At 34.9% G+C, this 11,896-nt stretch overlaps 2 protein-coding genes across 3 annotated transcripts; one reads left to right on the top strand and one right to left on the bottom strand.

Moving 5' to 3' along the window:
* Positions 1-1,825: 1,825 nt before the first annotated feature.
* On the top strand, positions 1,826-5,274 carry LOC137741385 (cytochrome P450 CYP72A219). The gene is made up of 5 exons (XM_068481104.2): positions 1,826-2,198; positions 2,640-2,857; positions 3,562-3,806; positions 4,118-4,505; positions 4,689-5,274. Exons 1-5 carry the CDS (start codon positions 1,922-1,924, stop codon positions 5,115-5,117), a joined length of 1,557 nt encoding a protein of 518 aa, XP_068337205.2. The 5' UTR covers positions 1,826-1,921; the 3' UTR covers positions 5,118-5,274.
* Positions 5,275-5,586: 312 nt separating this feature from the next.
* LOC137743673 (Peptidase S24/S26A/S26B/S26C family protein) lies at positions 5,587-11,888 on the bottom strand. 2 transcript variants are annotated; one of them, XM_068483607.2, is made up of 5 exons: positions 11,652-11,888; positions 11,337-11,561; positions 9,731-9,841; positions 9,036-9,100; positions 5,587-5,674 (listed from the first exon to the last, which is right to left on the bottom strand). In XM_068483607.2, the coding sequence occupies exons 1-4, from the start codon at positions 11,778-11,780 to the stop codon at positions 9,065-9,067; spliced, it is 501 nt and encodes a 166-aa protein (XP_068339708.1). In that variant the 5' UTR covers positions 11,781-11,888; the 3' UTR covers positions 5,587-5,674; positions 9,036-9,064. The 2 variants fall into 2 exon arrangements, with proteins under 2 accessions (XP_068339708.1, XP_068339707.1); XM_068483606.2 differs by lacking the exon at positions 5,587-5,674 and adding an exon at positions 8,471-8,757 and having other exon boundaries at positions 11,652-11,887.
* Between the last annotated feature and the right edge of the window lie 8 nt (positions 11,889-11,896).

Here is an 11,896-nt window from a genome sequence, read left to right as displayed (position 1 = left end):
AAATATGCGCTACGAATAGCTATCAAAACATACGACTCTTGTATAATAAAATATTGTTGTATCCAATCAAGAGGTCTGACCTAGGATATACTACTGCATTATTCATGGCCGACGAGATGTCGATGCCGTGGGCCAGAGTGTACGAAGAACCACCAGAATTAATTCAGTATGCTTTCATTTGATGATTGTAGTTTTAAAACGTCAATAAACGTTACTATTTTGCCTAAAGAAAATCGTTTTGATAAGACAACAATTTTATTTAAGCTAGTTTTCGTAAGACAACTATTTTACTTAAACTATTCTTATTTATGTGAAGGAACGAAACAAAGAAAACATATAAAATGTTATAATCAACTACTCTAACTTATATTTGTCACTTTTATTCCTGAATGGATTGTTTTTAGCAACTAAAAATAAAATGCACACTTAATCACTGGCGGAGCCACTAACAAAGCTGTCGTGGGCTGTAACATAAGAAGATTTATAGTAATTTGAGCTTAAAAATACTAATTTGGACTGTTTTATTATTTTTAATTGTTATAGCCGGATTCAAAATTAAAAATTAAAAAACTAAGACTACTTTCAGAAAAACTAGACATAATAAATGTTTAATAAATTATTTACTTTAACCAATACCAAAATTTATTATTTTTAAATTACAAATTTTATACATACACGGTTATTAAAGAATAAAATATATTGTTAACATGATTATTTTATTTTATTTTGAATCCAAACTGACCTAGGTTTCCTAGGGAGCAGTCATAGGTTAAAATTTTATTATTTGATCAATTCACGACCTCACATGGTTTTAGGTTTTCTAGGAAGTAATTATTCGGTTTTATCATTTTATTTATTGGAATAAGTACTTACACGTTTTTAGGAAGAATTGTTAGTTTTTAAGTTTGGTTTTAATTTTGGAAACTTTAATAAAAAAATTTCGGTACTGACGATTTTAATGAAAAATTATATTTTTATAGTAAAAAGTTAATCTGATACTATTCACTTTACTTTTTATTTTGTCTTTATCGTTAAAATTCAAAATTTTTCAATTTTTTTAATTAATTTTCCTTTTAATTTTTTTTAAGGCGCGACTAGAACAATACGACTCATTTCTCTAGAAAGCTACGAATCACAGGCCACACAGACAGTCTCCAAGTGTGAAAGTCCCAAACTGATTTCTCTTGTCAATTGGTAAGTTTTTTTTTTACCACTTTATTCTTAATTTTTTATTAAATTTATTTGTTTATTGTTTGAAATTAAAAGTCCGTGCTTGAAATTTTAATTTTGAATTGAATATGTTTTTCTGATGGATCCGGTAGAAATATAATTTATCATATAAAATTGTGTTAATGTTGTCTAATTAGAAAGTTTCAGTTGTATTATTATATAACTTTATGTAGGTAACAAAAAAAATTTAAATATTTGATTTTGTAGTAATAATTTTAGTTTAGCTCACCGACAAAATATTTCATAGCTCCGCTATTGCACTTAATTACAACTTTTGCACATTATTTCGCGTAAACTCTATAGGATACTCCAAAGTCAAATACCCTTCAAGACTAGCACATCTGGAAGAAAATTTTTAAGTGCTTATTATTCAAGCTGACTCCATATGTTATAAATATGTGGAAGGAAATAGAAAATTGTATCACTTCTTTCACTTGAATTATCATATGAATAGTATCGCTTGACTACTTGTACTTAAAAAAATTCATTTCACATCCTGACAATTAAAAATAAAATAAACACTTAGTGACAACACATCCTTGAAAATTAAAAATAAATGACACTCCAAAATGTCGAGGAAGGCTTGCATCCCGACATTTAAAATTTAGTTGGCTGGCCACGATGCCATCACTTTCTTATTTAAGAGTCTTTTAACGCCATACTCTTTCTCATAGTGTCGACTGCCAAGAAAATGGAATTCTCAGTTAGCTCCATGGTCGTCTCCATTGTTTGTGTGGGGTTAATAAAATTGGGGTGGAAAGTAGTGAACTGGATTTGGTTGAAGCCGAAGAAGCTTGAGAGGCACCTAAGGCAGCAAGGTCTTTCAGGAAATTCTTACAGGCTCTTGATTGGAGACTTGAATGACAACTCCAAGATGACCAAAGCGGCACTATCAAAGCCCATGGAGTTCTCACATGACATTGTGCCTTATGTGCTACCTCTGCTCCATGATATCTTCAACAAATACGGTACACTTCTCTAATTTTGGATCTACATATGTTCACGTTACTAATTAATATTTACCCTGTTAATTACAAAAAGTTAAAAAATACAAAAATACGTAATTATTAATGAGAATATTTCAAGAATCAAACTATATATAAAAAGGAAACTCTTAACTATTAATTGTTAAGCGTCAGGTGTGATACTAGATAGGTGTAACAATTGTGTCTGGAGGTTCCTACCTATATTTTGATATACTTTGTGTTTTTAATCACGAAAGAGAGTTTTAAAACTTTATTTGTGTCAAGGGGTTTAAAGTTCAAGCATTTACGGTCGTACATGAGATCTTAAAACTTTGTTTGTGAGAGTCCTAAAAAAAATTTGAAGTTTCAGATTTGCGAGAGCCCCCTAAGGTTAATACAAATTTCAAACTGTGTGCTTACTAATTGCCCAAAATTAATTTGCAGGGAGAAAATCTTTCATTTGGCTTGGTCCAATACCGAGTGTAATCTTGTTTGACGCTGAATTAATGAGGGAAGCTTTTACAAAGTATAGGGTGTATGAGAAGTCACATTCAAACCCACTCATCTCGTTACTTGTGACTGGCCTCGTAGGTCACGAGGGTGACAAATGGGTCAAACATAGAAGGATTATCAACCCAGCTTTCCACGTTGAAAAGATGAAGGTAAGTATTTCTCATTTTTGCATGGGATTCATGGGAATGATATGTCTGTTTCCTCTCTCTATCTCTCAAGTCATGTTGCCTGATTACGTTATGTGAGAGACAGAGAGACGTGGATATTTTCTTGCAAGCAGCTAAGAAAGCTAAGAATCTCCCCATATTCAGAGATTGAGAAATTTTAAAGTTATGGAAGTAATAGTTAATTCAAAGACTAGATGGAAAGAGGTATTGCTCCTCTGCATATTTTCAAAAGGACCATAAATGTTGACAGTGTAGAGGAGATGCCCTTAAAGAAACATGGGGAGCTACAGCTCAGAAACTACATGTGACATGTTCTCTGTTGAGTCCTTGACACCAAGAGGAAAAAAAATAAAATTTTTCGCACGTTTATTTTCTTTTATCGTACACTAATAACAGTTTACAAATGTATTAAGCTAATTTAGTTTATGTTAGTCGTATAATTGATTTACCTTAACCAAGAATTTTGTCATACATAATCTTTGTAAATAAGCAAATATCTTGGTCTCACTTTTATTCACCACAAGTAAATTGAGGACATAACCAATATGTAAACATAATAGTTTTGGCATGGGATTTGAAGAACATGTACTTTCAAAAACCAAGTTTCTGAGAAGGATTTCTTCATGTCTTTTCGATGCTAAACCCAGTTCTGTTTGTATGATCTCTTTCACCACATTGTTACATAGGATATGTTACCTGCATTTCATGCTGCTTCTGAAAACATGTTGAGCAAATGGGAGATGCTTTTCTCATCAAAGGGGACATGTGAAGTGGATGTGTGGCCTTATCTTTGTGCTTTTGCGGGCGATGTGATTTCTCGGGCTGCATTTGGTAGTAACTTTGAAGAAGGACAAAGGTTTTTCCAGCTCCAAAAGGAACAAGCTGCTTTTGTACGCATAGTTCTGGACTCGGTCTACATACCATTTTTCAGGTGAACTCAAACTTTGTCTACGAAGTGTGTATGCATTTGAATAGCAATACAGCATTGTCTAGATACAAGTGAAACTAGAGAAATCACTCCCCTTTTCACCTCTTGCCCTCCCCATCTTTTTTTTAGTGATTGAGTAAGCCAAATGAGAATCAAGGGACGTGATTAAACAGATCAGTGCAGAAGGTCAAAAGGAGAGCGGAAATTAGTTCTCTTACTAAATTCATTATTAAAGAAAACCACAGGGAAAACCTTGTTTTAGATTATAAGTTTGACAATTTACTAAGAGCTGCAACATAATCATCAATGTGCAGGTTTCTACCAACTAAAATGAACAGGAGGATGAAACAGATCGCCAAGGAAATGGATACTTTGTTAAGGGGAATAATTAACAAAAGAGAGAAGGCAATGAGAGCAGGAGAAGCCACTGAAGATGACTTGTTGGGTATACTTCTGAAATCCAATTTCAACGAGATTCAAGAGCATGCCAATGACAAGGATGTCGGGATGAGTATCGAAGAAGTGATAGAAGAGTGCAAATTATTCTACTTAGCTGGACAAGAAACGACCAGAGATTTGATTAACTGGACATTAGTGCTATTGGGAAAATATCAAGATTGGCAAATGCGTGCGAGAGAAGAGGTCGTGACGATCTTTAAGAACAACAAACCAGACTATGCTGGGTTAAACTGCTTGAAAATTGTAAGTATTCTCTCTTATTACCATGTTTTTTGTTTTCTTAAAATCTTGACCTGAATCACCTACTACATTTTTGCAATCTAATCAATATCGTTCGTTAGCGTCAGTCCATCTATCCATATAGTTCATAAATATTTCTGTGAGACAACTCAAAATGTACATATAAGTCCCAAATATCTCTTTCAGATGAACATGATCCTGTACGAGGTTCTTAGGTTGTACCCATCAGTTAGTTTCACTAGCCGAGAGATCACGAAGGAGACGAAACTAGGAGATATTTCTCTACCACCTGGTACGCAGCTTGCAGTGCCAATCCTTTGTGTTCATCACGACAAAGAAATCTGGGGTGACGATGTCCACGAATTCAAACCCGAGAGGTTTTCTGAAGGGATCTCAAAGGCAACAAAGAATCAAGTAGCAGCATTCTTCCCATTTAGCACAGGTCCCAGGACGTGCATTGGACAAAACTTCGCGATGATTGAAGTGAAAACGATTATAACAATGATTTTACAGCGCTTTACGTTTGAGCTTTCTCCGGCCTACAGACATTCTCCTTTAAATATTCTCACTCTTGAACCTCAATATGGTACTCAAATCATTTTTCAAAAAATCTAAGACTCAAGTTCAACTTTGTTTGTTGTAATACTTCTAATGTTTCCATATAAATAACATGTAATACTTAGCACTTCAAATAAAAAGTTTGTGTAATGTTTTGCTTTGTATGAGAACTTGATCGTTCTAATGATATTTTCTGCACTAGCTTTTATATAAATTGATATTCGATGATAATTTATTTAGTATAAATTTATCGTTGTGTAAAAAAATAAGATAATATCTATTTTAAAGAAGTATCTTAATATATTACAATAAATAACTAATTGTATGTAATACGTCCATGATCGGAATAATCCTCCCACAAAATCCTATCTTCATCTTCCTTTTAATAGGAAAGTTTTAGCCTTAGGATGCAAGTACAAATAAGTTAGACAAGCCACTCTGTTTTGTCAAAAAAATTACCGGTGACCATGGCAACTGCCATTGTACATGAGATTTCTAGTAGTTCTAAGCATGTAAGTTACTACCTTATCTGGCATGCACTTCCACTTCGAACATATCCAAATTAGGGCTTCTCAGATCTTGTGTCAATCATCTAATACACCAAGAAAGAATTTCTGCCAACAAAGACGAGAAAAATGTTATAACAATAAAGCAAAATGTCAACCCTACAGGAGAAGATCATCGTGTCTGAAATCATATCACCCAATCCTGTTATAACAAAAACGATGGAGTGGAAAACATCTTTACCCCAGATTACAAACAAAAATAAAAATCTGTTTTGAAGTTGTGGAGATCTTTAATCACCAAAATATAAAATATGTAATATAAACTGATCACAGTTGGTCAGAAGCTTTCTAGCATCTAAACCCTGATAAACTTGTGATATAGAATTGGCATCGATCAATTTATCTTAAATCGCACATGTCAATTCAATTTAGTGTTGCTACTCTACACTCTGAATAATAGCAGTGGTGAAACTAAAGGTGAAGTAAGCCACATGAGAAGATTGAAGGGAGTTTTAACGAAACACTCCCGGTAATGTTCACTTTTAACGAAGAACCATATTTTTACCTTTTCCTGGTACTATTCACTACCCCTTTATTTGTCATTTTTCATTAAAACTAAAGTTTTTTTAGACTTTTCGTTAATTTTCCTAAGATTGAAAGACATTGCTTAAAGACAATACACAAAACTGCCCAGAGGCACAATTATATCCTACAATCCTATCAAAACCTCGACAAATTGAAAGAACTGCAGAGCAAATGAACATTATAAACATATTATACAAAGATATTGAAGTTAGTCCTATTTTTATCACATAAACTACATCCTAATTTCTATCAGGGACAGAAGTCCAACCAAAATAAGAAATGACTGAAAATACAAGTATAAACAAAATAAGATAAATCTCAGGAAGAAGTTGTGCTTCCACCATAAAATCAATTGATAGTATGAGGAGTAGTCCAATTTACTTATAAGCCCATACAAAAGTCCCTCCTCCCATCAATATGGGATTCATTCTCAAATTATTAAGACAGTAGTAGTTTTTTTCTACATGACAAGCATCCATTCAACCAATAATGGTGAGCAGTCCTGCTCTCCTAAGTATCACATGCATATTAGCCGCAAGATTATATTAGTGTAGATTCAAAAACTTAAAATATTTGACAACTTAATAAAGCAAAACCAAATCAAGTTAATCATACATTTTGATGAATTCTCTTTTTTATTTGGGTGCAACATTTTGATGAGATTCTCGCTAAAAAGAAAACATTTTGATCATATGCATAGTATGCCCTAGGGTAAGTTTTTCTTACCAATGTACGTAGATGGACAAATGCTTATGCATGTTGCTAGAATGTGAATATAAACTACACTTTCTAACAAAACCAAATATTATTTACGGTTTTTACTCACATTTCTACAACATGTCAACCAAAGTCTTGCAAAAGTACACTTCAAGTTTGCATTAGCTCATTGAGACTGCATAGGCGCAGCTTTTATACAAATTTAGAGTGATCCATGGACTTATTTTCTAGCAATACTACGGCAGATAGATGGGCACAATCATATAAATTCTTTGGACAAGACATATTTACTGACACATCGAGAATATCTCACTTCTATCAAAAAAAAATCTAGCTTTAACCCTATTTATTGACTGGTTAACAATTTAGGGTTTGGAATCAGATTAGAATATTTCTTTGAATGGAAACGATGGAGAGTTTAGAATTCAAGCTTTCAGTCTTGGATTGGTTAATTAATGCCTATAATATTCCTTTCAGAATGCTCGCTCTTGAACCTCAATATGGTACTCAAATCATTTTTCAAAAAATCTAGGATCTAAGTTCAACTTTGTTAATTGTAATAGTTCCATATAAATAGCGTGTAATAATTAGCACTTCAATAAAAAGTTCGTGTAATGTTTCTATTTGTATGAGAACTTGATCATTCTAATGATATTTTCTCCACTAGCTTTTGTGTAAATAATATTCCATACTAATTTATTTAGCATAAGTATATCGTTGTGTAAATTATATTCCATACTAATTTATTTAGAATTGTTCCTAAGAAGAAAAACAGATAGAATTGAAAGGTTTAAAACCATCCAAGATTTTAAACCACTACTTACTCATGGTTTAAAATCAACCTCGCCAGTTTTAGTTTTCCTATTTCAGAAAACTAAGACTTGTCCATAAACCTCAATAGTTGAATGGAATAATCAGGCAATTCAAGTGATATTAGAGCGTTGAATTCGACAGGATAACATGGTTTATGGTCCTAACTCGCAGCCGACATGGCTTCTTAAGAACTTATAGGTCCCTTGTGCACAGAAAGCCAAGGTCCAAGAGAAGCTGTATGACCGACATGAACATCTAGTGATGGTGATAGCATCACCAAGTAAGAATAAGTTACAAAAGTTTTCATCTTGTGCCCTTCAAGGTGACCACCTTTACTACATGTTTCATGTCCGTCATAGTGCCTCTCTTGGACTTTCTATGCACAAGAAACGGGCCGATAAGTTCTTCTCCGGAAGCTCAGCGTCGGTTGCGAGTTAGGACCATAAACCACCCTCATCCTCTCAGAATCGGCACTAATACACACTTGATCCAAACTTCCATTTGGATGCGGAACTACCTTTTTAGTACGAGAGGAAACTTAAAACTTTTAGAGAAACAAAGGAAGTAGCTTAGAATTGCTTTGATCTCTACTTTGTATTGCTTGATCACTTCCTTGAGGAGGGGCGTTCTGGAAATTTGGATGATGGCCCTCAATGCTTACTCTCATTATCCAATCATATCCAAAATTGATGTGTGAAGATTACTCATAATCCCAAAAGCACTTTAAGATAAAAAAAATAGGATACAAACTTGAAATTTGTATACGAGCGGAACACACGATAACAAAACTTGTCGAAAACAGAATTTCGATTGATAATAAGCAATACGTTCATGATCGGGATAATCCTCCCACAAAATCGATCTCATTTTCCTTTTGATAGGAAAGTTTTAGCCTCAGGACTCAAGTACAAATAAGAAGGTTGTGTCAAATATGTTAAATAAGCCACTCTGTTGTGTCAAAAAAATAATTACTGATGACCATGGCAACTGCCATTATACATGAGATTTCTAGTAGTTCTACGCATACGGGCTTCTCAGATCTTGTGTCAATCATCTAATATACCAAGAAAGAATTTCTGCCAACAAAGACGAGAAATGTTATGACAATAAAGCAATATGTCAACCCTACACGAGAACAACACCATTTGAACGTATCAGATTCAAAGCAATAGCCATATGTATAGTACAGCAAGTATTAGAATGTCATTATAACGGAATCATGATTTATAAACTTCAGCACACCCAAAATTGCAGCAATACAAACATGTTTTCTTTTACATAAAAGCGAATAGAAGGTGCGAAATGAAAAGTTCATATGCAAAGAGGATTCAAGTAGTGAAATGCCAAATATTACCTTCAATGTTATAATCTTCTGTGAGCTCATCAATCTAATGATCCAAAGCTATCAGGTGGCCAGACCTAGTAATGCCATGAGAAAAGAATAGAACTCTTCAGGTCACCTAAAAGTCTAAATACACAAACACTAATTACCACAAAAAGTCCTCTTAACCCATATTATAAACTAATCACAATTGGTCAGAAGCTTTCTAACATCTAAACCTGATAAACTTGTGATATAGAATTGGTAGCAATCGATTTCTCTTAAATCGCACACGTCAATTCAATTTAGTGTTGCTATTCTACCCTCTGAATAATAGCAGTGGTGAAACTAAAGATGAAGTAAGCCACATGAGATGATTGAAAGACATTGCTTAAAGACAATACACAAAATTGCCCAGAGGCATAAAGATATCCTGCAATCCTATCAACCTCGACAAATTGAAATAACTGCAGAGCAAGTGAGCTTTATAAACATATTACACAAAGATATTGAAGTTAGTCCTGTTTTTATCACATAAACTACATCCTAATTTCTATGTGAACTTTATAAACATATTACACAAAGATATTGAAGTTAGTCCTGTTTTCATCACATAAACTACATCCTAATTTCTATCAGGGACAGAAGTCCAACCAAAATAAGAAATGACTGAAAACAAAAGTACAAACAAAATAAGATAAATTTTCAGGAAGATGAAAAAGCCTTACCCTGCAAAACACTTTGCCTTGAATAAGACCATAAGGTATAGGTCCATATGTTCGTGAGTCAAAGGAGGAATAGATGTTATCCCCCTGAATCCAAACATGCCCCTTAGGCACCTATTCATCAGAGTTCAATAAAATAAAGCAACAAATTAATCACATCAATCAGAAACATTATATAATATTGTCGAAAAGGAAAAGGAAACAACTTCATAGATACTATCAACCAGAATAACAATGTATTCTTAAGACAGTATCTTTCTCAGTTTCGACATTACAAACATCCATTCAACAAATAATGGTGAGTTACATAAGTGCAGCTTTCCTACCAAGTTCATTACAGGGTGTTTTGGTTGGTGCTCTCTGCTCTGTCATTGCATATAAGCTTTGCATGATAAAACTATGGAATAGTTGAAGAGAATGAAGAGTAAGGACACTGGCTTCTATAGGGTTGTTTCAGTGGCTTCTTGCTTAAATTTTTTATAGCTGGAATTCGTGTGTTCTTTTTAAGGTGTTACAAGGGAGGTGAAAGGATATAACAACCTAAGCAACCCAGCAATCATGCTGAGGAAGAAGGTAATCTACACTGTCCCAAAGCAGTTAATGGCAGTACAAAACTCTCAATCAAGTCTCATAACTTGACTGGTAACAGTAAGCTTCATGGTATCTACTTTAGGACTACACTTCTAATTTTGGACTGCGGAGATTTAAGCTACCCTAGTGCCCAGTTTTCAAAGTACAAAGAATTGAGTTATAAAAACATGGAAAACACAACTAGAACACTGCAAAAAATCATGGCCAACTCCAGCAAAATAAGGATTTCTGGTTTACTCTTGACGCAATCAAACATTAAAATACAATATTGCATTTACGGCGTACTAAACCAGCATTATCATAAACCAATAACTCTTAGACCATCAACGACGCACCAAATGAAGGTACGGACATGGATGTGAACACGGGGATACGTCAAATTAACAAGAAGAATTGATGTATGACCACAAGGGAATAGGACATGACACGGGATATGCATCATAGCCAGCCACTATGAAATGCATCAACCATTCGGCCCTCCTCCTAACCAGTCAACTGAGATTTTACCATGAATTCAATTATTTAATAAATTGGTCATTCTATTTGTCCGACAAAGGCCATAGAAATGTTATCAAAAGCACCACATGTTATGATGTTAGTCATCATCACAACCTAGAGCCTTACATAGGCCATAGAAATCTATACACACAACTCCTAAAAAGAGCTCTATGGAACCGAAACGACCAATGCATCTTCTACGACCCCAAAGACACCATATGGTAGTGATCATCGCAACCTGGAGTGATACAAAATCCATTAAAATCTATACACACTGCGCCTAGAAAAAGCTCCACTGAACCGAAACGTCCAATGCATCTTTAACTAGTAAGAGCAAGCCATTAAAACCACCAAAAAACACGGCATTTGATTACAAGTTACTAACTTTTTTACTAAATGAAAAATACAAAATGCAGTGAAAAATTGAACTCCACCCAAGAAAAATACCAACTTGTAATCACAAAAAAAAATTACCAAAATCCGACAAAATAGACAAAGAAATAGCAAAATATTCACATACCACGGTCGTATGCAACCTGTCGCTGTGCTTTGGATCGACAAAGTAGGTGACTTTATCACCCTGCATACCCAGGACACGCTTGGTCACAATCTTCCGGGGGTCCGTCGGAGACCGAACCAGGACCAAATCGCCGGGACCCACCTTCCCAATGCGATGGGACACGTGTTCGGAGAGGAGCACGTCGCCGGAGATGTTCAGGGTAGGGAGCATACTGGGGCCGTACACCTGCAAGCAGCGGATAATCAGACGACGGCGCATTTGGAAAATGGAAATTGGGAAAGAGAAGGAGTGAGGGGATTGTTAAGAGTGACGGACGAGGGTGGAGGAGCAGAGGTAGGCGTCGGTGACGTGGAGCAAACCCATGAACTTTGCTACAGTTACTGACAGATCCATGGCTTCTTTTGCTACGCTTCGCCATTGTCCCAAGTAGCTCAGCAGCCTCATGTCCCACCTCTCTCTCTCTCTCTCTCTCTCTCTCTCTCTCTCTACTTTCTCTCTCTAGAAAGCTTGAAAGGCTGTAAATTTTGTAAGAAATTCGATGAATTTGAAGGCTGAAGGAG

The sequence above is a fragment of the Pyrus communis genome, chromosome 11 (assembly GCF_041283825.1).
Source record: "Pyrus communis isolate YQ-2024b chromosome 11, ASM4128382v1, whole genome shotgun sequence".
In the NCBI taxonomy this organism is placed as follows: Eukaryota; Viridiplantae; Streptophyta; class Magnoliopsida; order Rosales; family Rosaceae; genus Pyrus; species Pyrus communis.
The sequence above is the reverse complement of the archived record's forward strand: the minus strand, read 5'-3'. Positions and strand labels throughout refer to the sequence as shown.

What these genes read in the sequence shown, in the direction of transcription:
- LOC137741385 (XM_068481104.2), top strand. Translation starts at nt 1,922, where the DNA reads ATGGAATTCTCAGTTAGCTCCATGGTCGTCTCCATTGTTTGTGTGGGG. An exon ending in TGATATCTTCAACAAATACG is followed by an intron (nt 2,199 to 2,639) that starts GTACACTTCTCT and finishes ATTAATTTGCAG; the next exon opens with GGAGAAAATCTTTCATTTGG. An exon ending in TCCACGTTGAAAAGATGAAG is followed by an intron (nt 2,858 to 3,561) that starts GTAAGTATTTCT and finishes ATTGTTACATAG; the next exon opens with GATATGTTACCTGCATTTCA.
- LOC137743673 (XM_068483607.2), bottom strand. Translation starts at nt 11,780, where the DNA reads ATGAGGCTGCTGAGCTACTTGGGACAATGGCGAAGCGTAGCAAAAGAA. An exon ending in ACCTCTGCTCCTCCACCCTC is followed by an intron (nt 11,562 to 11,651) that starts GTCCGTCACTCT and finishes CGCTGCTTGCAG; the next exon opens with GTGTACGGCCCCAGTATGCT. An exon ending in ACAGGTTGCATACGACCGTG is followed by an intron (nt 9,842 to 11,336) that starts GTATGTGAATAT and finishes TCTGATGAATAG; the next exon opens with GTGCCTAAGGGGCATGTTTG.